Source organism: Polyodon spathula, chromosome 1, assembly GCF_017654505.1.
Source record: "Polyodon spathula isolate WHYD16114869_AA chromosome 1, ASM1765450v1, whole genome shotgun sequence".
NCBI classification, from domain to species: domain Eukaryota; kingdom Metazoa; phylum Chordata; class Actinopteri; order Acipenseriformes; family Polyodontidae; genus Polyodon; species Polyodon spathula.
Genome location: NC_054534.1, coordinates 61,203,679 through 61,231,579, shown reverse-complemented (window position 1 = coordinate 61,231,579; position 27,901 = coordinate 61,203,679). Strand labels below are relative to the sequence as shown.

General features: G+C 35.9%; 1 protein-coding gene across 2 annotated transcripts in view; it reads right to left on the bottom strand.

The window, feature by feature from the left end:
• Positions 1-27,901, bottom strand: part of LOC121320524 (interferon regulatory factor 2-like) — a 44,564-nt gene that overhangs the window by 16,412 nt on the left and 251 nt on the right. Inside the window, exons 2-5 of one of the 2 annotated variants that reach the window (XM_041258926.1) lie at positions 13,998-14,072; positions 3,476-3,568; positions 2,465-2,564; positions 619-795 (exon numbers count right to left, since the gene is read on the bottom strand). In XM_041258926.1, coding sequence (XP_041114860.1) covers positions 619-795; positions 2,465-2,564; positions 3,476-3,568; positions 13,998-14,039 — 412 coding nt within the window. In that variant the 5' untranslated portion in view covers positions 14,040-14,072. Of the gene's footprint in view, positions 1-618; positions 796-2,464; positions 2,565-3,475; positions 3,571-13,997; positions 14,073-27,901 lie in introns of both variants that reach the window. The other variant, XM_041258934.1, reaches the window with a different exon arrangement.

The following is a 27,901-nucleotide window of genomic DNA, read 5'->3' as shown; positions in this document are numbered from 1 at the left end:
GTTACTGTGTTGTTACAATTATACTCCAAGTGTATTACCCTAAATACATTCTAGCAGAACTCTTTCCAGAGCACAGTACCAGCAATCACAACACAACGGTTATGGAATTGATATTGCACAGTGTTGCTGATCCTGCAGCTTACTGGTAGTGTGTGTCATCGTGGCACTGCGATGGATTACCATGGTGTATTGGTTCAAAGCATTGTGATACTATCTGCATGTATAATAAATTAATAGATAAAGCAATAAAGTAAACCAACTGAAAGAATTTTGTGATACTCAACAAGGCTATATTACAATGGAGCTGAATTAATACAATTAGTACAAAGTATTAGTAATACAAACAAATGACTAATTAACTGCATGGCTACAAAATGCCTGGTCTTGCATATAAGCTGTAAAGAAAAACAAAGCTCAGCGATAATGTAATCTGCAAGCAGTTCAGTATATTCTTTTTCTATATCCTGTTTGTGTGTGTGTGTGTGTGTTTGTGTGTGTGTGTTTTTTTTTTGCAATTTTCTACCCTCAAAAATAGAAAACAAAAACACATACAGATATGTTCACTGCATAAAGTTTTTTTTTTTTTTTTTTTTTTTGTAAATGCAATCTCTAAATTACCTTTTTTTGTAGGTCTTTCTGTCAGTGTTAGCATTCTGTAGACTCTGAAGGCATGGCTCCCCTTTTTAATGCTTTTATCTTTCACCTCCTCTATGTCAGGCAAGGAGTTCATCGCACAGCGGAAATTGGCTTTCCATGTCTTTGGATCCGGCTTGTCGACGCCTGGTTGGTATTTTCCTACAATCGCAGGCAAGAAATGGTGCTCAAAATACAAATACATGACTCTGCTTTATATGGCTTGTACAGTTCGTCAAAAACAGATATTGGTTTATTTTATCCAACAAGTACTGAGACAGTATGGTGACAAAGGATGCTAGTGGGGCATTGCTACCAAAGATTTTTACTTCCCCACTATGCCTACTGTCTCAGTAGAGAATACTCATTTCCTTTCAATACGTCACATCCCTTAATGTTTAGCACAGTGCATTTGCATGGTAATTGAGCAGTTTTCGCATGCTTTTTTTTTGCCATGCTTTTAATATACTTTACCATCCCTCTCTGGGCTTTACAATGCTTACCTATGCTTTACCATGCTTAATTACACTTTGGTATGCTTTTACTAAGCTTTTAGAAGGGATGACACATTTCTGTCTAAATAAAAGCACTTCTTTAGTCTACAGTCCGATTTTTTTTAAATGGAAAAGAGCAGCTATTCTTGGTTGGGAGGGAATTGTATTTAAACATAAAAGGAAACAGATCAGTATCTGCAGAGACAGCATGTGCTGCTGAGCAGTGAGTTGGGGGTTTATGATTGTGGGTGATAATCATTACTCATATTTTTGGAAAAGTGTGGAATATATTACCCACCTAAATGTCAGAAATGGACCGAGTGGGAACAAAGCGTTTGGTAAATGTACCTATTTTGAACATCTTAACCTTTCTCAGACACATCTCTTTTATGGTTGTCTACTACCTATATTAGACTAAGGGCGGCCAGTGTGTGTGTTCGTGCTGGAGACAATGGAGTGTTCTGGACAGCAGCTGTTTGGGTAAATGTCAGAGAAGCCACAGGTATGAGCATTCAGTTTTCCTGTATTAAACACTGTACCCCTTTAGTAAATTAGATGAGTTAGTTTTTATTTTTATTTGGTTAATGGTATCAGCCTACTGTTTAAAAGGTTAACTGAGTTGGCAATATAATGCTTTGAATCTGTGCCGTCCTTTTGGATATTATAAAAACTTTGCAATATATTAAAATCTGTAAGATTGGATATTGCTAATCATTGTAATACATTTGAATTGACTTACTGTGCAGCCCTTTATGTTGTTTTGTATAAGGTATAACTTGGTTTTGCATCTGTTATAGTGTGTTTAATATAATGCTTAAGTCTGTATGTCTAGAGTAATTGGAAACCCTTTCATTCTTAGCCATTTTGTGTTTCATTTCTTTTTATATTTATTGGCTCAATAAAAAAAGTTTTAAAGGAATCAGCTTAGTCAACTCTATTTTTGTCTTTTAACTCACTAGTAGCTACATAAATAAAGAAAGTACATTGCTTTATTATACCAGCGGTGAGTCATTGAAAATGTTTGTTACCAGTAATCCATCTGGGACATGTTGCAACATATCCTTTTGTAACATTGCACCTACGCATCAACCAAATTTCTTATTGGGTAGTACATTGTACTGAGCTGAGGTATGTTGTCTGGCTTTGATCCCATACTCTTTCAGTAATACACTGCATCCTTTTTTACATTTCTTGTTTTTGGTACAGTAGTTTTTGATAAAAACAAACCAAAAAAAACAGTATCTTCACACACACACACACACACACACACACACACACACACACACACACACACACACACACACACACACACACACACACACACAAATATTCAATACCTGTATGAATTGCCCAGTTTCTAAATAAGGGAGCATCTTTTTCCACATCCCAACCATGTCGAGCGGCATGCATCCAAGGAATCTGGAAAATCTTTTTCTCCTGTAAGTAAAGCACAGGGATTGTTACACTTGCTGGCAGCTCACCAAGTTTGTTAGATATCTGTGTCATTAAGTTATTGTGAAGCTGTATTCCCTGCCAAGCAATCTGCCAAACTCATTACAGCAAAACAGGCAGCAGAACTTGACACTGAATTTTTCAGAGAACAGGTCCTAGATTCCCCCAGGATCAATATATGGACAGGCTTGTGTCTGCAGTTTAACTGAACAAAAAAATAGAGATACAGATACAAACCTTTCAAGTTTGTTGATTTGCAGGATCACTGTTTTGATAATGTCCTTTTAATGTTTTTTTTTTTTTTTTTTTAAATATTTTATTTTCAGTAACACAGATTGGGAAAAGGCTTTGAATGAAATATTGCACCCTGCATTATGAATACAGCAAAGTTCAAATTATTTCTATACCACTTAATGTAATGTAAATACTCTAAGTCCCCACCCAATATTGAATATCAGATTAGTTTAAATGCTTTGAAGAATTTACAAATGATGCGTTTTCAGTGAAATAACCTTTGCAGGTTCATACATTGACACAATTTAAAAAGTTCCACTGGGGATCAATAAACACTTGAGAAATGTGTTTCACTTACATTCTCCAGAAATCAGCTGACTGTGCTATAATCTTTTAATATGGAGTTTAACCTAAACGGCTGCAGAGATGTAACATCAAGCCATCCCCCCTTTAATTGTACTGGGACTGTTTAAATATGACACAGTACCACAATTAGGTTGTAACTGTGGTTTCTCCCTTCAGTCCCTTCACTTAAATTGTGCCTAGGATCTACAGGGACAGTCTAATCTCAATGTTTTCTTATTGTGGGGTGACTCCATAGTAATCAATGACTCTTTGGTGATCACATGAATGGAAATTAGTAGCTCAGCCCGTATACTCACCCTATTTACCCACTTAAGCCCTGGTATTTTACTTGCATTGATTTGTTCTTCCAGCCACGGTCGCATACGCATTCTTTCGACTGGCATGGTGACCTAAAACCAAGAAGAGACACTGCGTCACTCAATCTGAGTGTGAAGAAACTGTCTCATTACTGTATATTCTGAAAAAGGTAACTTTGTGGATACTCAATAATTACCTGTACAGTTGGATCAGTATACAGTCACCAAAACCCATTTCCATGTATTGTCAAAGGCCAAGACTGAGCTCCCAGTTTCAAATTATAACAATATCTCAATTCACAGAAAAAACAAACCCCATCAGAATTAGCACCTATTGCTAGCTTTGTTAGCAGTCTGTGAATGAGACCAGGGACTTATTTATTTATTTATTTATTTATTGCATTTCTATAGCAGTTTTTATACAAAAGTATTGCAAAGTACTGTAAAATGCACAGCAGGAAAAAAGAACAAACCACAATACATTTGTATAGAATGTCACACATACAACTGCCATAATCAGACCATTTAAATAACAGTATACACATAATAATACAAAAGCAGCAATTTTAAACTTACATTAAAACCCACTAAGATAAGAAAGCCATTTTATAAAAGTGTGTTTTTACTCTTGACTTGAAAACTGTAACAGTCCCAGCTTCCCTGACAAGCGAAGGCAGAGCATTCCATAATTTAGGAGAACTAATCCATGCAGTGCCTTGTAAGTTAACAACAAAATCTTAGAATCAATTCTATACTGCACAGGGAGCTAGTGTAAAGGGGTAATATGTTAAACTTTCCTGGTTTTAGTCAGAATTCTAGTAGTGTTTTTTTGAAAAAGCTGCAAGCGGGATACCACACATTTTGGGACACCAGAAAAAAGTGCATTACAATAATCAATTCTAGAAAAAAAAAAGGCACGCATTAGTCTCTTGGCATCAGAAATAATTGGTCTAAGTTTGGCTATATTTCTCAAAAAAAGATACTTTATTAACTTCCCTAATATGAGTCTCAAATGTGAGATGATGTAAGGTGACCCCCAAACTCTTAATTTCTAGCTTAAGTTTTGATGAGAGACTGCAAGGGTTGAGCTAAGGGTAATTTACTTTTTAGTTAGTTCTGTGAGCCCACTAGCATAACCTCTGTTTTATCTGAATTCAACATTAGAATATTCTGCGACACCCGATGCTTGACGTCTGTAAGGCAAGTAGCTAATAACACCCAGGCAAAACAAATTCCTGACTTTAGGGACAAATATAGATGGGTATCATCAGCATAGCAATGGAAGTTCAATCCGTGTCTGCGGATAATGTCACCCAACGGTAACATATTTATTGAAAACTACAAGGGACCCAGAATGGAGACCTGTGGAACATCACAGACAACTTTCGATAATGCTGATTCTACCTCCCCAATAGAGACAGACTGAAACTGAAAGATAAGATGTGAACCAGGATAGGACAAGGCCAGACAGTCCTACTATGCTTTCAAGATGATTCAGTAGGATGGAATGGTCTACAATATCAAAGGCAGCACTTAGAACTAGAAGAATTAAAACTGATGGAAAGCCAGAGTTAGAGCTTATCAGTAGATCATTTACAACTCTGATAAGAACCGTCTTGGTGCTATGTGCAGCACGAAAACCAGACTGAAACTTCTCGAATATACCATTAAGAGTTAGAAATTTTTGTAATTGAATTGCAACAACTCTCTCTAGAGCCTTATCTAAGAATTGGAGATTGGCCTACAGTTATTGAGGATTTTAGGGTCCAAATTGTGTTTCTTAAGCATAGGCTTTACCCCAGCTAAGTGCTGAGAGAACTCTACCAGAGGAAAGTGAACCATTTATAATTTTAAAAATGGGGGTATTAATAGGACTGAGAACTTCTTTTAATAGTTTTGTAGGAATATGATCACGAGAGCATGCAGTAGCTCTCATATGTTGAACTAGCCCTGTCAGTTCCTGTAAGGTAAAAAAAGAAAACAAAATCTTAGCCTTAACAGGTGTAGTTGGTAAAATTGTGCTGGAGTCCTCCTTAATAGAAGGTGTCTGTGGAATCTCATTTCTGATGTCTAGTATTTTATTTTTAAAGAAATGTAAGAAGTCATTGCAGATGTGAGAGGAGCCAATGTCAAGGGTAGGACTATTAGGGGAAGGATTAATTAATTTATCTACGGTAGTAAAAAGAAATCTACAATTTCTCTTCTCTGAGCCCCAAACTGTCCAGTATGCAGCTGCTCTGCACATGCACAGCCCCTCTGTGTCCACTGCTATCAGTGCAGTGCTTGAACTGTAAATATTTCTATTCAAGATCACATCCACGGGGTGATGTAAGGATACACGCAAAGTGATTTGCGGGTGCAAAACCCCCATAATGCTGCCTTAAATTGTTTTTAGCAGCCGTAAAAAATGGTGTTCACCGGGCGTTCTGCACCCGCTATCAAATTTGCACTTTGCCATCATTAATCCGTTAAAATTATATTGAAATGCATTCAAATGAAGAAAAGAGCATGGAATTGGGTGGGACCTGGATACTAAGCGGGTGCAAACAGTATAATGTGATGCAAGGATTTTGCTTTTCACTTAAGCAATTGCTGACCCTCCAAAAACTTTACACCTCTTCTTACAAGGTGCAAACCATTGTAGAAGCGAGTAACTAAGAGCTGTATAAAAACACACACCTTCAGAGACCTGTCATTGGCCTCAGGGTGGCTGCTGTGGTACACTTCCTGATGCGGTGACACTGGGCTCTTGTTGAGGAGAGACAGGAACACGTTTGGAGGAGAAGAGCAAGATGAAGAAGGGATGAGCTAGACCCTTGTCAATCTAGGGACTGCTTTCCCTGCACATGTGAAAGTGCTGTGTTCTCTGCTCTACTTTCCTTTCGGACCACAGTTGGAATGTCTGGAGGGGTAGCCCAATCCACCTTTTCCAGAGTGCTAGGCACATTTCTGGATGTCATGCTGAAAAGGTCAGGCCAATACATATAATTTCCTATGGATACACGCACATGCTGAGGTTTTTCCAAACAATTTAGTTCAATGCTGTGACCTCAGCCGTAAGGACACTGAGCTCCTTCTCAGAAAACTTCTCTTTTTTTTTTTTTTGGTTTGTATTTTCACGCTCCACAAATCTCATACAGCAACTACTGCTCTCTGTACTCTTAACTCTGCAAGTGTGGCTGCTAAACAGATAGATGCGCTCATTGAGACCCTCATAACATAATTGCAGATCATTATTTGTGCATGTTGAGTAATTTGCATTGCTCTTACATAGGGCGCAGTGCAAAATAATTGCCTGGCCAAAATGCAATTTGAATTTTCCATTCGCTTTGCACTGTGCATATACTTAAATCACCCACCTAATGTGCTTTTTTTTTTTTTGTAAAGGCACGTTTGCAAAAAAACCAAACAGATTTTAACAAATCATTTAAAAAAGTATTACTGCCGATTATATTCATAAACATTATTATATTCAGTAAGAAGTGCAAAGGCAAAGGCACTCTGTATCAGTATAAAATGGAAAGGAACAGCTCAGAACAGTCATTTACTTGCAACTAAGTGCTCCTTGCGAGTGTTCTACCATTAAAATGCTTCTGTGGTTTTATTCCTTTTCGGCAATGTGCCGTTGCCCTTCCAATTGTTGCTAAATATTGCCTCTAGCCTTTCAGTAGCTGTCTGTTTTTTTTTAAATCCATTTATCCCCATTCACTACTGCAACCCACTTATCAATCAGGAGCAGAGTTGATCAACAGGCACTCCCGGTGTTAAGCCAACAGCTTTTCATCCACCTAACCTAAGCAATGGAAAGCCATGAAACTGGTGCAAACAGGATTCACACCTTGCATGCTTGACTCACCCAAACTCCAGGCAACAGTGATTTTGCTAGCTGAGGATGGAAGCCCTGTGCAGCTATCCTTTTAACTGCTGTAAGCATGACCCTCCAAAGAAAATAAGTTGGTCACTTTGTACACTATCTAGATATAGAACATGATAAGAAGCTATGGAGGCTAAGCCTGCGTGTAATTTTGTAAAAAGTAAAAAAAAAAACTTACCTTACGTCATGCTTTCCAAGGTCTACTGTATTGCTATTGGCTAAAATGTAGCTTAAAAATGGGTGGGATTCTGTGTGTATTCCACCTGCAATCACCTTCTGTATATCAAGCTTTACTGTATTATTTATTGGCTACATGGTGCAAGCTTGCGACTAGCCTCTACCACTCATAATTAGACTTAATCTTGACATGTCTAATGCCAGGAAGGTTACGGGTCACGAGTTTCGATTTCCTTACACAATACGTAGTATACTTTTAATTCATACGCCATTTTCCTCGCTATCAATTGAGGAAAAAATAAGAATAAAAATGAACAATGAAGGTTGTCCAAAGCCTAAATTGGACCTTCTTCAACAGGAAAGACCAAAACAAAATTGCCTTTTTAATTGCTCATGGTATGAAAAAAAAAAATGATTGACTGTATTACATTTCTTATTAAATTACGAAGTACCTTTTGAAACATGCATCGCTTTATTGCGTATAATAAAAAGTACATATAAGTCAGGAGCCGCTACTGATGTAGAAGTACCATCGTTTTCATTGTCGAGCACCCATTCCCATCAGACCTAGACTAGGCTTTCCTGGGGCAACAGTACAACATTTGTAATGCGGCTGTGGGCTGAGAACTAAACCTCAAGGTCATTTTCAAAGCTTAGCTCCAAGTACTTGCACTGAATATAAACATACAGTATGCTTAATTGTTACTAAAACACATTACAACCCTTTGTTAATGGTTTGATATTTTTCTCAGAATTTTGCATAAACAGGGCCTTTACAATGGAAAGCCTGCATAGAGATCTGCAGCAGGATTACTATGGTAATGCATGTCATTGTCAGCTAAATTACTATTTTACAGGGATACCAGAAGTAAACAGAAAACTGGAAACCCAATATCATTTCTGTGCGCAAAGTGTTTTAAGTTCCTAAATGCAGATGAATGAAATCATGAAATCACAAAAGCATGACATTAGTCAAAATTGAGGAAACACTCGTTACAGGACTTTCAAGTTTTGTTCATCCAGACATGACGAAAACAAAACAGCTAAGAGGTTTTCGGGTCAATTCCTTTTTTTCAATTTCAATTGTAATTGGTACTGGAATTAGAAATTGATTTTAAAAAGGAACTGGAATTGAAAAAAAGGAATTGACACCAATCCTGGTTTTAGTCACATTTTATAATTTTTAAAGGATAAATGTCATACAATTCAAATACCCATAATCAGAAACATCCACTATGTATTGATGCATGATGTTAGGTTGAGAAAAGGCAGTAGGTTGAGAAAAGGCAGTGCTCTAAATTGAACTAAAGTATTTGTATTTAACTACAAACTATAACCATTTAATTTATAGTAGTTATTGTTGTTAAAACTATAGTAGTATGCTCATAAAAAAAAAATAAACCTGACACAAAAATAATGTTAGAATGTGTTATCTGAAAGATTAATTTAAGCATGAACAAATATTTCCTAATCTTCGGAGGAGATTTCAGGAATGTTACAAGGGCCAGGTGGTCTTGTTTTACTCATAGACCACATGAAGTCCTGTGACTATTGGTCTGAACCTCTACTCTAAATTTTTGGTTGATTCCATCATTCATTTTTTTAACACATTTTATAAAGACAATCAGAAAGTTACATGGGCCTCGCAAAGCATTCACTCCTTTAAAGATTTTTCCCACCAAAACAGACATTATTAAAAAATACAGTTATATAATCTTAATTAAATTAACTTAATTAGTGCCAAATACTTCCTGTACTTAGATTAGTGACTAATCCTCATCCTAGATGGGCAACCAACCCCCAACAGTAAAAGGAAGTGAAAGTCAAGTCTGTTTAATAAGACAGCTGAAACTAAACGCAGAATATAGAATCACACCTCATGAGTATTGTGGATCTGGTGGACATCTGGCTGAAGAATAACAGGTTGCACAAGGCTTGTCACATAACGATCTCACTCACTAACGAACCTTGCTGGGAATTTTTAAAGGGCTAGCACACCTCCAATGCCATCTGACTTCCATCATAATTTTGAGCCAGATAACGATTTGGTCCCATATAAGAACTGACTGCGGTATACCACTGTACAGTAAAAAACATAATAAATGACAGCATCTTTTTTTTTTTAAATCGGTAAATTCAGACTATAAAGGAAAATGATGCAGAGTGGTATATTAGTTATGGCTTCTAATGTTCAGTTTTAACTGATAAACACTGATAAAACACCCCCCATTACAAAAAAATGTAACTGGTGTATAACCAATAAATACCGGAAAAACACTGGAAATGGTTACTCAATTCACATTGACTTCACCCCTTTCCCAGTGTAGTTAGCCTTCCTTCCTGGCATATCTAGCATGGATTTGTTCTGAATACTTTAAACCCACCCCAGTTACTGAGTGGCAGCAAAAAAAAAAACCCAGAAGAATATACACGTGACAATAAGGATTTTGTTGAGGAAAACAACAAAAGAAAGAATGTACTATACATAATGTGTCAAGAACAAAAACGCTCAAGAATTTAGTAAATTAACTGAAAACAACAATCTCATACAGTATATAAAAAGTTAAAGCCCTGAAAAAGAAATTATTTCAGGGTATCTACATAAAACTCGAAAATAGCTAAAAAATAAACATCAAAAAATGAAATTAATATAAACTGAAAAACAGAAGCCCTAGTTATTCTGTATTAGTTTGTAATATACATAATCTGTGCTGTTTTCCTAAAATATTTGCATGCCATTAAATATACTGCAATTCCATGCCTTTCCCAGCACACTGTTGGAAGCTCTGTTTACACACTAAGGGGGTTTAAAGCAGGAATATTTGTGAGGATGAGTCTTAAAGTACATGTTCTAAAGAAAGATTTAACATGGAGGTGGTGTTTAGTATAAACTCTCAATAACATAACTACTGCCACCGACAAACAAACGACAGTACTATGTCAGTTTCTTAAGATTAACAAACATGTGGCAAACACAAACACTTTGATACTTAAACATTTTAAACAGGTTAATCCGACTCAATATCCTTGTTGATTGAAAAAAACAGTCAACAAAAAAAATATATTAAAAAAAATCCTGGAAACATGGCATGTTGAAATATCAAACTAAGAACTGTTGACCACAAACCACAGTCTGCAATTAAAACCAAAGTTCTGACAGAGCTGGAAATTAAACACTAGCTTTTTATTACTGGAAAAAGGTAGCAAAGCATGTACAAAAACAGTACTCCATTTTTTTACACTGCCCCATCACGAGGACCAATGATCAATAACAAGAATATCTGTCGGAAAAAAAATGTAGCAGGGGTGTGGTACATCTGTATTTCAGAATGTGTAGGCTTGGGGATTATGGATTATGGTGGTGCTGGTGGACTGGTATTGATTTGTGCAACTAATCGTACTGAACCTTATATATATATATATATATATATATATATATATATATATATATATATATATATATATATATATGGCTTCTGATATTCGCTTTTAACCAATAAAACCCGATAAAACATCCCCAATACAAAAAAAATGAAATCAGTCAATAGTCATTAAACACCGGAAAACACGGGAAAAACTGGAAATGGTTAACTGACTTGACGTTTCTCTTTTCCCATTAAAAAATAAAACCTACTACAATAATAATAACAAATACATTTACCAATGCTGCTGGGCAATGTCCCATCTTCATGACTTGCATCTATCATTGATTCCTTCTGCATACTTTAAACCCGCCCCAACTACTGACTGACAGCACATTCCTACATTTCTATTAGAGACTCTGCTTGCGAGATTTATAATGAGACTGCAACCAGGATAGAGGCTTGTTAGTGGGATTTAAAGCTGTGTTACAGTTAAGATACAGAGGATTTAAAACAGAATTGTTGCAAAATGTACAAAACTGCCTACACACAAAAACCCCAGAAGAATGTGCCCTTGACCACAGGGATTTCATTGTGGAAGACAGCAAAGAAAAGAAGGTACAATTTAAGCGTGCAAGTATTGTCAACTTACTATACATAGTTTGACAGAAAAAAAAATAAAACACTCAAGCATTTTGGAAAGTAACCGAAAACACTAATTTCAAAGCCCAGAAAAAATAGATTTACATAAAACATGAAAATAGCTAAAAATAAGCACCGAAAAATACAATTAATAAAACCCTGAAAAACTGAAGCCCTAATTATATATCACCTTAGTTTATATACCCCAATGGAAATATGTCATTTCAAGAAATTTCTCAAAAACAAATAATTGTAGGAAAAATCTTTTATAGCAAAAGTTGCTTTTGTGAATGAGAAAAAAAAAAAAAAAGTTACAGGAAATCAATGTCTACAATTATTTATTTCAGCAATTGTTTTACAAAACTCAAAAAATGCAAATTCAAAAGTATTCATACCCTGACAAGGGCAATTAAATTAATTTGAGGCACCTTTAGCAATAATAACCTCTTTCAAATGATTAGGATATTTGTTAATGAGTTTTTGGCATGATTCTTAAGTGATTTTTTTGATCATTCTTCAACACGAAGTTGTTCCAGGTCATTCAAAAAAAGAACTTCTCTTGTGCACAACCATCTTCAACTCATACCCAAGATTCTCCATCGGATTTAGATCGGGACTTTGACTAGGCCATTCCAGAACCTTGATTTTATTCTTCTTTAACCATTCTGAAGTAGATTTTGATGTGTGCTCTGGATCATTGTTGTGTTGGAACGTCTTGTTGAGCTTTAAACCAAGTTTTGTAGCAGAGGGTTTCAAATGATTGGCCAATGTATTTTGTTATGTTAATCGAATCCATTTTATCATGTATTGGAACGAAATGTCCTATGCCATTAGAGGAACAACAGCCCCATAGAAGGATATTACCACTTCCATGCTTGACAGTAGGTATGGTGTTCTTTTCTTTGTACACCTCATCAGACTTTCTCCAAATGTAATGACTATCAACATGACCAAATAGTTCGATTTTTGTCTCATCACTCCACAAAATATTTGACCAGAACTCATATCCATCATTCAAATGCTGTTTTGCAAACTTCAAGTGATTGTCCTTGCAACGTTTTCCTAAGAGCGGCTTTTTCCTTGGCCTACAACCATTGAGACCTTCACCATGCAATACTAGACCTGTGGTTGATATGGAAACCCCAGTCCCACTTACAGCAAATTCACTTTGAATATCTTTGGCGGTCAATCTCTGATTGTTATTAACCTTCCTCACAATTCTTCTACTTGTTCTTGGTGAAAGAACCTTCTATCATCCAGACCGAGGGAGCGTTGTGACAGTACCATGAGTTTTGTACTTCTTGATAATAGAAACGATAGTTGACATTAGGATACTCAAATGCTTGGAAGTCTTCTTGTAGCATTCTCCAACTTTATGACAATAAATAATGTTCTGCCTAAGGTCTTCAGCTAGCTATTTACTTTTTCCCATACTGACTTATTATTAATGACAGCAATCATTATATGCCTAACCCTTTTATACGCTCTAAGAATGTTCACCTACAATCCAGCATTTTATAGACTTAGAGACTCTAGAATTACGGTCTGCATCATATCAAAATTTTCAGCACCTTGTAGACAATACTATCATACCATCAAAGGGTATGAATACTTTTGAATTAGCATTTTATGGAGTTGTGCAAAAAAAAAAAAAATGCTGAAATAAATAATTGTAGACATCTATTTCTTGTAACGTTTTTCTTCATCCACAAAAGCAATACCTTTAATACAGAAGATTTTTAGAAAGTTTTTAGATTAGAAATTATTAATTTCCATTGGGGTATGTAAACTTTTGACTACAATTGTATATATACAGTACTGTACAAAAGTTTTAGGCAGGTGTGAAAAAATGCTGTAAAGTAAGAATGCTTTCAAAAATAGACATGTTAATAGATTATATTTATCAATTAACAAAATGCAAAGTGAGTGAACAGAAAAATCTACATCAAATCAATATTTGGTGTGACCACCCTTTACCTTCAAAACAACATCAATTTTTCTAGGTACACTTGCACAAAGTCAGCGATTTTGTAGGCATATAGTCAGGTGTATGATTATTCAGTATGATATATGTATATATATATATATATATATATATATATATATATATATATATATATATATATATATATATATATATATGTATGTATGTTCTGTAAGGAGAAAAATCTACCTACTTTTCCCCAAGAAATCCCTGATGAGGATTTCCAGTAAAATGCTATTTTGAAAACCTTGTTTCATCATTTCTTAACACATCCCACAAAGACTAATCATAAAGTTGTTTTTCTGTGGTAGAGCTGCCACTGCCAAGTTTGCTACATGTTTTTGGTATTTCCTTTTATAAGGGTGTGGTTAGTTAACCACACATTATCCAATCAAAGGCAAAATTTGAAGAAACCATATAATACCAATAATAAAACTATTTAAATAAAATCCAATACAATATATAGTAAAATAAATAACTTACACCAAGTAGCTTCTTTCTGATGCCTTTTTCAATGTCTGCCATATAAATGTGGAAATGCTGTGTGCATGGATTCTGCAATAAGAAAGGAAAGTCTGGAATAACATTTCTCATAACCTACTATTGATTACATATTATGAAAAATAAACTTTTTCAAGAAAAAAATACTGCAAGGGGTGGGGGTAGGGGGGTAATTATAATGGCATAAATAACGAGATAATTAAATTGTGTGCACAAGATACATTTTTTTTTTCCCCCACTATCTTTCCCAGGCTCAGTATAATTGACCTGATGCCTACTACAGAAAATAACTACGCAATGCTTTTCTATAGAAGTATTTTGCTGAAAGTCACATTGCCTTGCTAAAGTTACAAGCAAAATGCTGCAGAAAATTGCTTTAGAGAATCAACAAATTATTATTTCATTAAAGATGATCTCCTCATAAATAATTTACATTTTGAACTCTTTTATTTGTCCTACAACACATTTTAATGGTGAAAGGAGGGTACTCGACCTATTGTATTTAATGTAGGACATTCCTATTCACACCAGTCACGAGACTGGTTGCTACTTGTGCATCCAAAACTACAATGTCCATGTTTCTATTTGCTGGAGTTCATCCCAGCCAATCAGAATGACCCTTAAATGAAGCCAGTTAAAACTGTTACATGCTGCAAAGTTTACAGAGCATATTTTGTAACCTTTGCTGTGTCTCGTTTTGTCCACGTGGCAGAGTTATATTTTTAAACATGTTGCTGACTCTTTTTACATTTTTAATCACATATCATGGGTCTAAATCAACTGGAGAATTAATTTCTCAACATTTACTCGGAAGAGATCACCAGAAGAAAAAATAAAATGTATTTTAAAGATCTCAGTGTATCCAGACCACGCTCCTTCCTGCAACAGTGCTGATTTTCTGTTCCCACAATATGGCCCTTATTTCACTCAGAGCATCAGAGTTGTTGCAGGAGGGAGTATGAACTGACATGGTTTATGTTTTTTTTATTTTTGGGGGGAAGGATCTTTTCTTATGATGCTTCAGTTTCCTGGAATTCCACAACTAAAGAGATAAGAAAACTGCATTCACACAATGTAATTATTGCACTACACATATTTACAAGAAAACAAAGAGAGCCACATATAATGTGACAGCATTTGAAATAGGTCAGACCAAACTTATCAAAGGATTAACTACAGCGAGAGGCCACGGAGAATGCTTCCCTATTTTTAATATGAATAACTTTTTAGAACAGCAAACAAGAAAGCAAAGCCATATTTGTGCAGCTGTAAAGACTTGGGCTCCTGCCGGTTCCATCTAAAATCTACAATATATTCTATAACTGGACATTACACAACGGTCAGAGATTGCCTATACAGTACTACATGTTTTGTGACATTACCATTTCTGAATTATTGCCTCAAATATTCCCTGCAAATTCAAAATAAAATGTATGCTACAATATACAGTATATAACGTGTCTAAATCCCTATTATTGCTATTAGTATTTCTTACATGTTCCCGTTCTATAATGTACACAGCATCAGCACCACCCTCAATTAAAAATAAAACATTTTTCTTCACATCGAGGCACTTCCATCAAGTCACATCGATCTATGTGAACACGTCTAGACATGATTACACAGATCAGTACAAAGGCAACCTTAATAATGTTAACACAGTACTGTCCCACATGATACATGTTGCTGCGTTTTTCGAAATTTACTACTTGTCCCATACTAACACAGATACAATTAGATTTTATGTTGTCCAGTGTCCACTTTTTAGAAGAAAGCAAAAAAAGTCTGCTAAAAGTGAACATAGGCATTCTTAAGAAAAGCACTTTAAACTATAGTGTACTTTAAATGCATTTATTGACGAAATGATGCTTCCCTTAATGCTTTGCAGATGTGTACCAATGTAGCAGGTATAATGACATTATCGTGGCTGTACTAATACCCTATTCACTCTTTCAAAATAATGTGCGATCAACACATATTGAAAACATGATTGTGAATGCAGTGAATCACAATCCCACAGGTACAAAATGTTTTGATCACACATTATTTACATTGTGTGAGAAGATTCTGTATAAAGGAAACTGCCCTGGTATACAAAAAGCATTTGTTAAACAATGTATGGGCATCAGAAGTAATGCAATTAGTAGAATTTGTTTCATCACAAGCTGTGCTGCCAAATAATATTTTGATTAATCGTCCTTCTTAAAAAGCACCATTAGCCTAGATATTTCACTGGGACTAAAGTTAGCCCGATCTCATATCATATTATTTGTGCTACATAAAAAAGAAAAAAAAAAAAACTCTCCCAGCCAATCAAAACTGTAGATTCACACAGATTCCAGTACATCTAATGTTACTGTAACTGTCATCACAAACATTGACTAGATTCCAGGTGATAACATCACTGGCAGGGACAAACCATTTTTTAATTTAAAAAATTGGAGATTAACTAATTGAAAATATTTGTATGTACAATTGAACCTCTTTTATAAGACCTACATTGCACACTTTTTGCATTTTATGCACTTTATGCAATCCACACCTAACTGTATTTTTCTCTTAAGAACATGCTTTTCTTTTGGCTCATTTCATTTTCCAACCCTCATGCCCTTTCTACTTTGCCCTTTCAAACAGCATGTAAACTAACATTTCAAGTAATGAAATGAATTTCAAGCAACGCATATCTCCAAATTTGAAATATCCAATTGTATTTTAGGCTCAGCTCATCGTGACCACCCCTGCGCTGACTCGGGAGTGGCGAAGACGAGCACACGCTGTCCTCCGAAGCGTGTGTCATCAGCCGACCACTTCTTTTCACTGCAGGTCTGCCATGCAGCCAACCCAGAGCTACAGAAGACAATGCAGCTCTGGGCAGTATACAGGCAAGCCCGCAGGCGCCCGGCCAGTCTACAGGGGTCGCTGGTGTAAGGTGAGCCGAGGACACCTTGGCCGATCTAAGCCCCTCTATAGAATCTGATGGGACTAAATTGCCTTTCATTTTTTACATATATAACAGTATTATAATAGGTCAAATGAAGATGGAACAGAATGCATTGTATAGATGATGTTTACACTGAACAAAAACAATTTTATTATGATACTTGCACCCTTGCATGTATAGACATTATCCTTCAGACGCCCTCTGCTGCAGCAAACCACAGCTCAACTCCTGCTATTTATTTGAAAAATACCGCGCAACACTCGCAATGTATGCTAGAGATGCAACAAATATTGAAATTAGTATATTGCATCTCTTTTCATTAACATATTTTCTCTTAGCACATACAACAAAATGTATACTTTGCGAATTGTCGCATCAAAAATGCAAATTCCGGTATGTTTGCGCTGCGACTGGCCCAGTTTAGTACATCTACCCCTTAGTCTTTTTTTATAACCTCTCTATCTCACCATTATAGATTGAAACGCATACACTGCAGCTTGCCAAGTTCAGTTCCAAGATCCTCATATTTTTCCAGTGCACTATGGGTACTAAAGTCCATAGCCCACCTGAAAATGTTGGCTCTTTGCTTGTTAATCCAGTACCTTTGTCACATCACTCCTTAAATCAGATGATCATGGCTAACTAATATATTCCATTGGGCCATGGAGTGGGCCCAATTGTTTAGTTCAAGACATAGTTATTATATATTATTTATATTATAAAAATAAAAACAAATACATTTAAAAAAAAGATAGAAGATTGAGTTGTCTTATGAACAGTGCTCATATCCGTGTTATAGAATTACAGTGTTAAACACTCTTTGCAATGTATTCTGTTATCTTGTAAATTTCTATTCTGAGTACTGTATTTCAAAAGACACTTTGTTAAGTAACAGTGGCACAAGTATCAACTAACCAGTGGTGGCTGGTGGCCAAAAAAAATTGGGGAGGCAGAAAAAAAGGCAGAGAGCTAGGGGGTCCCATTAAGCCCCTAGCAACAGCAGAATCTTATTATTGTATTCTGACTGGCAACACTTTTCATCTCTTCTTAACATTTTACCCCAATTTGGCTGTGAAACACATTTCTCTACTAGCAAGCAGAGAAAACAATACCGTAGCCCATCATAGCTTATTCTCATAAACGTATCTGTTACACACTGCCTGTACATATTTAAAAATGCACTGTATACACACAAACTACAAAACAGTAGGGAAGCCTACAGTAAAGATACACTAATACATCACTAATATGCTAATACCTACCACCAAGCAAATGGTATTGTCATTTAATTCATATTATTATTATTATTATTATTATTATTATTATTATTATTATTATTAAACAAAAATGTACACAGAATTGACATACTATATGCAAAATGTTTGAATATAATCCGTACAAACGACATTTACCAGCAGAAAGACACTGTCAGTACAAAATCTATTTTCGCTGCTGGGGATGAAAATTACAAAGAGCAGAGTCAGCGACGCGCCACGTCAAATTGCACCCTGCTAACATACTTTGCATAAAATATTATCTAAACAAAGTTGTTAAGGCCGGCAAACTTGAAAGGCAGACAAAACTCCAGCACATTTCATACTTAATATATGAAATGTAAAAACAACATAATTATATTCCATTCTGTACCAGTGGTGACTGGTGACTTCTAAATCAGAAGAGGCAAAACTACATGACTGGTGTTTCATCAATCTGCCATGCAAAAAAAGGAGCTTTATTCATTTCTTCATCTAGCTAAGTAAAGGAAATGAATGAAATCAAGTCATTTTGTGTGTGTGGTGTTTTTTTTTTTTTTTGTTGTTGCATCCTATTAAATACATAAGAACATAAGAACATAAGAAAGTTTATAAACGAGAGGAGGCCATTCACCCCATCTTGCTCGTTTGTTGTTAGTTAGCTTATTAGTAGCTTATTGATCCCAGAATCTCATCAAGCAGCTTCTTGAAGGATCCCAGGGTGTCAGCCTCAATAACATTACTGGGGAGTTGGTTCCAGACCCTCATGATTCTCTGTGTAAAAAAGTGCCTCCTATTTTCTGTTCTGAATGCTCCTTTGCCTAATCTCCACTTGTGATCCCTGGTCCTTGTTACTTTTTTCAGGTCAAAAAAGTCCCTTGGGTTGACACTGTCAATACCTTTTAGAATTCTGAATGCTTGAATTAGGTTGCCGCCAAGACTGAATAGATTCAATTCTTTTAGCCTGTCTGCATATGACATGCCTTTTAAACCCGGAATAATTCTGGTCGCTCTTCTTTGCACGCTTTCTAGAGCAGCAATATCCTTTTTGTAGTGAGGTGACCAGAACTGAACACAATATTCAAGATGAGGTCTTACTAATGCATTGTACAGTTTTAACTGATTTACATTCAATACTTTTCAAAATCTATCAGAGCATCTTGTTGGCATTGTCTAGATGAAGACATTTGTGAGTCAACAAAAACTCCTAGGTCTTTTTCATAGATTCCTTCTTCAATTTCAGTATCTCCCATATGATATTTATAATGCACATTTTTATTTACTGCGTGAGGTACCTTACGCTTTTCTCTATTAAATGTCATGTGTCTGCCCAGTTATGAATCTTGTCTAGATCATTGAATGACCTTTGCTGCTGCAACAGTGTTTGCCACTCCTATTTTTGTGTTGTCTGCAAATTTAACAAGTTTGCTTACTATGCCAGAATCTAAATCATTAATGTAGATTAGGAATACCAGAGGATCTAATACTGATCCCTGTGGTACTCCACTGGTTACCACACTCCATTCTGAGGTTTCTCCTCTAATCAATACTTTATGTTTTCTACATGTTAACCACTCCCTAATCCATGTACATGCGTTTCCTTGAATCCCAACTGCTTTCAGTTTGAGAATTCATCTTTTATGCAGGACTTTGTCAAAAGCTTTCTGGAACTCTACATAAACCATGTCATATGCTTTGCAATTACCCATTATCGATGTTGCATTCTCAAAAAAATCAAGCAGGTTAGTTAGACACGATCTCCCTTTCCTAAATCCATGCTGACTGTCTCCCAGGATACCGTTACCATATAGGTAATTTTCCATTTTGGATCTTATTATAGTTTCCATAAGTTTGCATATAATAGAAGTCAGGCTTATTGGTCTGTGGTTACCTGGTTCAGTTTTGTTTCCCTTTTTGTGGATCGGTATTACGTTTGCAATTTTCCAGTCTGTCGGTACAACCCCTGTGTCAAGAGACTGTTGCATACAGTTGCTTGTTTAATGTTAGCAGCAATTATAGCAAGCAATTATTTCTGTGAGTCCCTTGTCATGCCAAACCATGCATTACTTTGAGATGTGTCAGCAGTTCATATTAATTTATTCATCATCATGGTTTAAATGTGAACTTTCGGCATTATAAATGAAATGTACTTTTTAGACATCAAAACAGTATAAAAACACCAAAACACAAAACAAGATGAAGATTAATTTAAATTAACACAGTTGTGATTACTTTCCATTCAGGTAACTCATGTAATATTTAAGTACCGTATGTATAATGTATTTAGAAACTAAAATTAAAGGTAGAACTATTTCAAACCATCAAAAAAAAAAAAAAACATCCTTCGCCATTTTCCATACTCTGCATGTATGCCTAATATGAGTTAAATATTATTAATAATACTAGCACAAATTGTTAGGTCATTATATTTCAATGCAATATTTTTAAATGACGTACTGTATTTTTTTTTTAAATATACAACATACTTACTGTATTCTATCTTTGAAAATGCCTGCAAGAGACAAGTACCAATTAAAGCTAATATGATGATAAAACAGCTGTGTTTAAAGCTTTAAATATATTGCGTTTTAAAAATGTTCCTACCATTACGATGAATTTCTTTTTTATTCTGGGGGGCTGAGTTGATCTTCAAAATAAAACTAGGGATCTGACTACATCACCTGTCATTGCTAGTACTGTTTGTGGTTATATAGCAGATAGGAGTTTGTAATGGAGGCTTGTCTCCTCTGAGGAAAAAAAAAACTCTCTGGCCTCCAATTAAAACCTGTGCTGTGAACATCATGTGATCTGCAACTGTTAGTACTGTGGTTACTAGCAGATAGGAGTTTATAACTGAGACTTGCCTCCTCTGAGGAGTCAGTATAGCTGTTGAATCAAGGGTTGAGGTTAAAATGTAATGTTTACTTGCATTTTAGACAATATTTTAGTTTTTGTTTTATTGAACATTCATATATTATAATACTGCATAACTATATTTCAGCAAATGCACAGTTCCCAAACAGATTTTGAAGATGCTGCTCAATGGTGAATAACAATTAATTGCAGGGTTTTAAAACAGGGGTCAAGTGAAATACAAACCTTTTAATAAAATGTTTTTATTGATTGAACGTGAAATCACTAAATTTTCAGGAGGCATTGCCTCCCTTGCCTCCTCCACTGCAACTAAGTAATAACACATGAGAAGGCTGGGTTGTTAGAATACAAAAACCCACGAGGCACAGCCCAATATAATCTTTACAATAAATATGCATTAACAACAAAATGTGGAATTTATGATAACGAGCAACCACCCTGACACAATATTCTCTTATATAGATGCTATGTTACAGTACAAAGTAAAAAAACGTTGGTGGCTAAAATCTACTAATTAAAAGTTAGGGTACTTACAAGGATTCAGTCAGTCCTTGCAGATGTACTACACTATTAAGATTTCTGTTAAACTTTTTCTCACATTCAGCATTCTGTGTTAATCTAATACACACACACACACACATACACACACGCGAAACAGGTACAAAATACACAGGCCACACACATGGCGGTAACCAGCTATAAGGACATGGAAAAGTACAAAAGACTTCTTAATTTTCTCTGTTGGTTTGCTGTGTAACATAGATTTGGAGGTTGAATAGTCAATATTAAGCAGTCATATAAATACTGCCAGCTAGAGCTTGAATCCTAAGTTTGACCTCGGTAGAATGTCAGCTCTGGTTAGATGCTGTTCATATGAAGTTCAGAATTGTCGCATGCATAATTTAAATCCTGATTTATCAATCTTGCACATGATATCTACATTTCTAGATAGGTGTTAATAAATCGCAATGTCGCTAAAAATGTCCGCACATGGAATTTTGCATTTAAAGCACCGCTACATAGCCATGTATGGTAAATGCAGCCATCTGCCACTGCTCCATTTTCTAAGCGAGTGCCCACATTGCTGTTTTGAAGAATAAATGAATTGTGGGTTCCACCTGGGCATTTAACCACAACATTTAGTTGACGGTGACAGGCATCAGATATAACCTGCACATTAATTGAGTGGTACTGTTTTCTGTTTAAGAAATTAAATGAAATCACTCCTTGTGCTTTAATTGCTACATGAGTACAGCCTACAGCGCCGTATTAGCGAACCTAGCAATTGAATGTAAATCCCTTTTTACTCCAATCTGCTGTTCTTCCATGTAGGGAAATTGAATGTACTGTGGACAGGGTGAAATGACTAAATCCAAAATCCCAGGCATCAGTGCACTAAAGGAGGTTTGTAAAATGCCAGTTATGTCTCCAATCTGCCTTTGAAAGCTATCATAGGTCAAAAAAGCCAATAATAGGAGACAGAACTTGAAAATGTGACGGATGTGTGCGCTTAGTGTGTCTGTGCAACCTATGACCCAACATCTCACACAATTTTCTTAGGACTGCCTTTGGAAATGGGTACCTTTGAATTCTTCTTAGTCCAGCAGAATGGTGAAAAGTGGTGGGTTTTATGCTAAAAACACAACATTTTGCACATGTATAGAGTTTGACATACTTAACAATATTAGATATAGACCCAATTGAACATTTTCAAAATGGTCACTATTTTCAAGATGGCCACCATGCATGAAGTTGTCAGCACATAGGTTCTAGAGGCACATCATGCCACGATCAAAAGAAATTCCTGAAGACCTCTGGAAAAAAGTTGTTGTTGATTCAAAAGCTGGTGTAACATCTTCAAACACATTTAATGTCTCCCATGCAGTTTTCTTTCCTCTGTTTGCAAAAACAGATGTCTGGTCACACCCAGTGAAGGCATGAAATGCAAGTAGAGATCTTGCCTTCTGTGGGCCCAATGATTGGGAAATGGCATGTACAGGGAGGTACCTGAAGTGCTTCAAATGCAATCCACAGTTCAATCAAGTTCATCTGCCGGATCATTGCAATGGCTAACACCAACACATCTGTGTCAACTGTGCATACCATCACTTTTGTGTAGCCTTGCTTGGCAGTATCATCCACATGGAGGAGGAGTCTGGTGTCAGCTTCTTCATGACTGCACGGCGATAGGCCACTTGTATCAACCCTTGATTTGCTGCAGAGGACCTCTTCTCCTTTATTTGAAATCGTCTGCTGCTGTTGCTCACATTCAGTTGTGGCTGTTTGCTCAGCCGGGTAGTTGAAGAGCTCAGATTTCTTGTCATCAACTCTGAGTAATGCTGCCCTGGTAGTCTTGTATTAGGCTGGATATGCCTCCACACCCTTTACCTCATTTGCTGCGTGTCATAGCTTTGAGGCTGTCAGGTACATATTCATCCAAGATAATGTCTACTCTGCTCTCATGTTGTAGTTGTTTTTTTGACATATAGCAGGAAGACCTTTTTAGCATATTCCTGAAATGTCTTGGAGGCACCAGGCTTCAGCATGTTGATAATGGCAGCACCATCAAGAAGCAGAACATCAACAACAGGGGTCTCTGCTGGAGCATGAGACAGCTTTTCTAGACATTGCAACAAGTCTGACTTGCATCCAGAGCGTAGTATTCCACACTGTGACAGTGCAGGTGGAAAAGTTTGGTTTTCATGATGAAAAAATGTAATCAAATCTCCATCACAAACCTGGCAGGACACATGAAGTTGTGAGAACAAAGATAAATTTTGCTTCATTGAAGCGATCTATTGTTCCTCTTTAGACATTGTTCTAGGTGGATGGCAAATGAAGAGGGGGAACTTGTTTCTTTTTACTGGAACAAAGAGACTTGGTTCTCTTGTCAAGTCGCTCATCCACAAAGCTCTTATACTGTTCCTGACCCATTTTCTTAATGTGTCAAACAGCTTCTGCCACATGACAATCTACTATGTCCTGTGTGTCCAACACAAAATAGGTCTTCACTGTGTTCCATAAATGGGTTGCCAATTTCTTCAACTGTGTCACATAAAGCTTTCATTGTTTCCTGAATGACCTGGACTCCTTTCACTTGTTCCTGATTGCGAATGTCCGGCCCTTTGCTCTGCTTGCGTTTGATGAGCTCTTGGGATGACTCAAACTCATTGATAACTGTGGCCATCTCTGGCCCAGACACCATCCAACATAGCAGCTGAGATGTGTTTTCAGTGAGGCTGACTGCCAAAGTTTTAGATAACTGTTTCATAGCTCTAAAGTTCCAAACCGTAATGACTCTTTAGGATGTTTTGCATTGCTATTTGCATGGACCATATTAAAGATCCCTACACAATAATCATTTTATCAAACACATACCCAACAAATGTGTGTTTCTTTAGCAATTTAAATAGCTATCCAGAAATATTAAGCACTATATTAATTGAACAAACTTTATAAGAGGTTTGTCCACACCTTAAACCCCTCTTATGGATGAGTAAGTAAAAAGCCTTTGGGCTCAATGATTAGTTATGATCACAATGTTTTTAAATCATGTGTCAGAGTGATTAACAGTGTATGTTACACTAAGTGTATGCTTTATAACCAAAAACAGTGATCAATATGTGATTTACAACCAAACATCAGTAAAAGTCTGAATTTTAAGCAGGCATCATCATGAGTTCGCCATCTTGAAAATAGCGGCCATTTTTAAAAACATTTCAATTGGGTCCATATCTAATATTACTAGGTCAACCTCTATACATGTGCAAAAGTTGGTGCTTTTAGCATAAAACCCACATTTCCTTAAAATATCGGCACCAGTCTGCTGGACTATCTGTATTTGCTGTGAATAACGTCATATCCCGAAATACTCTCGCACTACCCGCTCCTCCTGTTTTGACAGTCTTCAACAAGAAAGTTGTTATGGAACTCCACGCCTTCAAAAGCACACGAAATATATGCTAATATTTTGGAAGACGAGACTCCCTTTTCAAAGCGCGTAGAAACAACCAATCAGCAGCTACAATGCGTCGCGGCAGCTTTTGTCGAAATTCTCTTTTTACATTTATTTTCTGTTAACATTAGTTTATGAATAATCTTATTTGCTTTTAAACCAATTAAACTGTTACAAAACAATTACTGTACTATTATTTAGTCCATTCGTTTTAACTCTGTACATGGGTCCTGTAGCAGTGCTAAAATATAAACTGCCTTTTTTTCTTTACATATTTATTCGAAACCTCGCGCTTTTAAACCAATTAAATCGTTACAAAAAACGACTATTTTATAGTCCATTCATTTTAATTCCGTACATGGTTTTCTTGTACTAGTGCTAAAATATACACTGCCTTTTTTTCTTTATATATATAGAAAACAATACGGCTGAAAACAAAACAGTATTCGGTATTCAGTTTGAAATTACAGTTTAACATTCTCACGCAAACGTCTGTGTTGATAAATCACTTTCTGTTTCAATGTGCATACGCACGGTTTATAAAGGAATACTTATATAGCACCAGATCAGCTGCGTACTGGGTGTTTTACACATTGAAAAAAATATGAATTACATATGATATTTCAATCTAATGCGTAACGAATAGCAATTTTGCTGAACATCTTAAGTTCACATGTTATAAAGCTTTAGCGGAAATAAATAATGGTTAATAGAAATGTTGGGACAGCTAATTGTAGCCACGTGACCAATAAGTCTGTGTAATAACTCACTTTTAATGAGTGTTTGTGACTGGTAAATACCGACTGGATTCTTGATCTTCAGGATTTCTCGGCGCCGTCTTAACCTTACCTACCAATTTATTTATCTGTGAAACGGATTTTTGGAAGGTAAATCTGTATAATAAATACAATATTCTGAGTTGGAGTCGGAATGTTTTAAGTTGCTATAGCAATAAGGAATACAACATAATCGTTTATTTATTTGTATTATGGAGTGAGGCAAGGGAGCGCACATGCCCGATGCGATCAATTTGCTACTCGATTTTCAGTCACATCATCGAGCAGTGTGTTACGCTTTGCGATGCGATTTTACAGGATTGGCTGATCAATTTCAGTCAACTCGTAAAGTTTAAACGTGTTTAATATTTTGCGATATGATTCCCTCCCTATAAAAACAGTAACAGCCTATTACTAGTGGGAGGAGGAGACTCAGTGAACGCAGTAAATAACTACATCGACCTCTTGGACTGTATTGATATTATTAAGGTTGAAATAAAGGCCTGCGAAGAAGACATTGTTGGATTTTTTTCTGGTTGAAAATAGAATGTAAGTTTTTATTGTAAAAACTAAATTTTTGAACAGTAATTCAAAGTAACGTTACACTTAAAATGCAATCTTGTAGTTAATGCATAACTCATAAGTTGTCGTTAAATTATATACTGTTTATTTAGAAGTACTCATGGTAATGTTACATATTACTCACCCAAAATACATTTTATGCACATACTGTTTAAACTGGGGAGTAAATTACTCAATGACCCAAAACCTTATCTGGAGCGGTGGTTATCATAAGCATACAGCAAAAGCAATTTTGCCTACAGGTGTGTTCATGAAACATATTTTAAAAAAAGAAAAAAAAAACACGCAATTATACACGCACGTTTTTCATACTATTGTTCTTTGCGCATATTCTAAACATAAACAATAGAAAGGTATTGTGTGTGGTGTCAAAAGGCCAGTTTAAAAATGTAAACGAATACAATGTAAAAGAATACAATGATATAACGTAACAACAAAATCTACTTGTCGGTCCTCATGCTCTTATATTGAAGGTGGCCAGTCCGTTGCTACTTTGTAGTTCTGGCACGACTTAGCAACAGCACAAAATGTACCTCACAGATGTGTGCTGGTTTGTTCAACATGTGCACCATGTCGACTGCAGTTATGCCCTCATTCTAGAATCTCTGTTGTTGACTGGTCGATCTCTGCAGGGGGAACTGTAGTTGGCTGCGAGCGCTGTCACTAATGTCATATCAGGCTTGTGATGCAAGAGAAAAGGAAACCGAGGCAGCGAGGGTACAAAGTCCGTATTACAACATTTAAAAAACAAGCCTATTTCGATAACATGTAAACTGCGACATATTTTAAAGTTTTTTTTTAAATGTAAACCTGCATTTGTATACAATATTTTCTTTGTGCAAATCAGTGGTTAATTTTAAGTGTATTGTTTACACGATCACATGATTAAAGAGGTCAAAATGAACTTGGCCGAAGAAAAAATAAAGGCTTGCGGTCTGATCATTTGTATATGCTAAAAAAAAAAAAAAAACTCCTAGAAAAATATAATATATATTCTCTTGACTGGCACCACCCAAGTATGACTTACCCCTAGCTTTGAAAAAAAATAACAATAACAAAACAATACATTCTCAAAACGCATGTTAATATGTTGACATAATAATCATACAGGCTAAATATGTTTATTTACCTTGCAGAAAAGCACACTATCTTTCCCTGCATATAGACATTCCATTGTTTTCGTAAACAACCCATTCCTTCTTCAATTTAAGGAAACCTATGCTTGTGTGGTACGCAAGTACAGTACGAGCATAAATTAGTATCAATCCAAAAGTGAAATTAAACTTCAGCGTACAGTAGGACCATAACTTAGGTCTCAATCCAAAAGCGAAATTAAACTTCAGCCACACAACAGCTTCACATGATCCAAACATCACTGGCCTTAATAAGAGTGCTTCCTGTTATATATATATATATATATATATATATATATATATATATATATATATATATATATTATATATATATATATATATAATATATCTTATATAATATATTAGAATCGT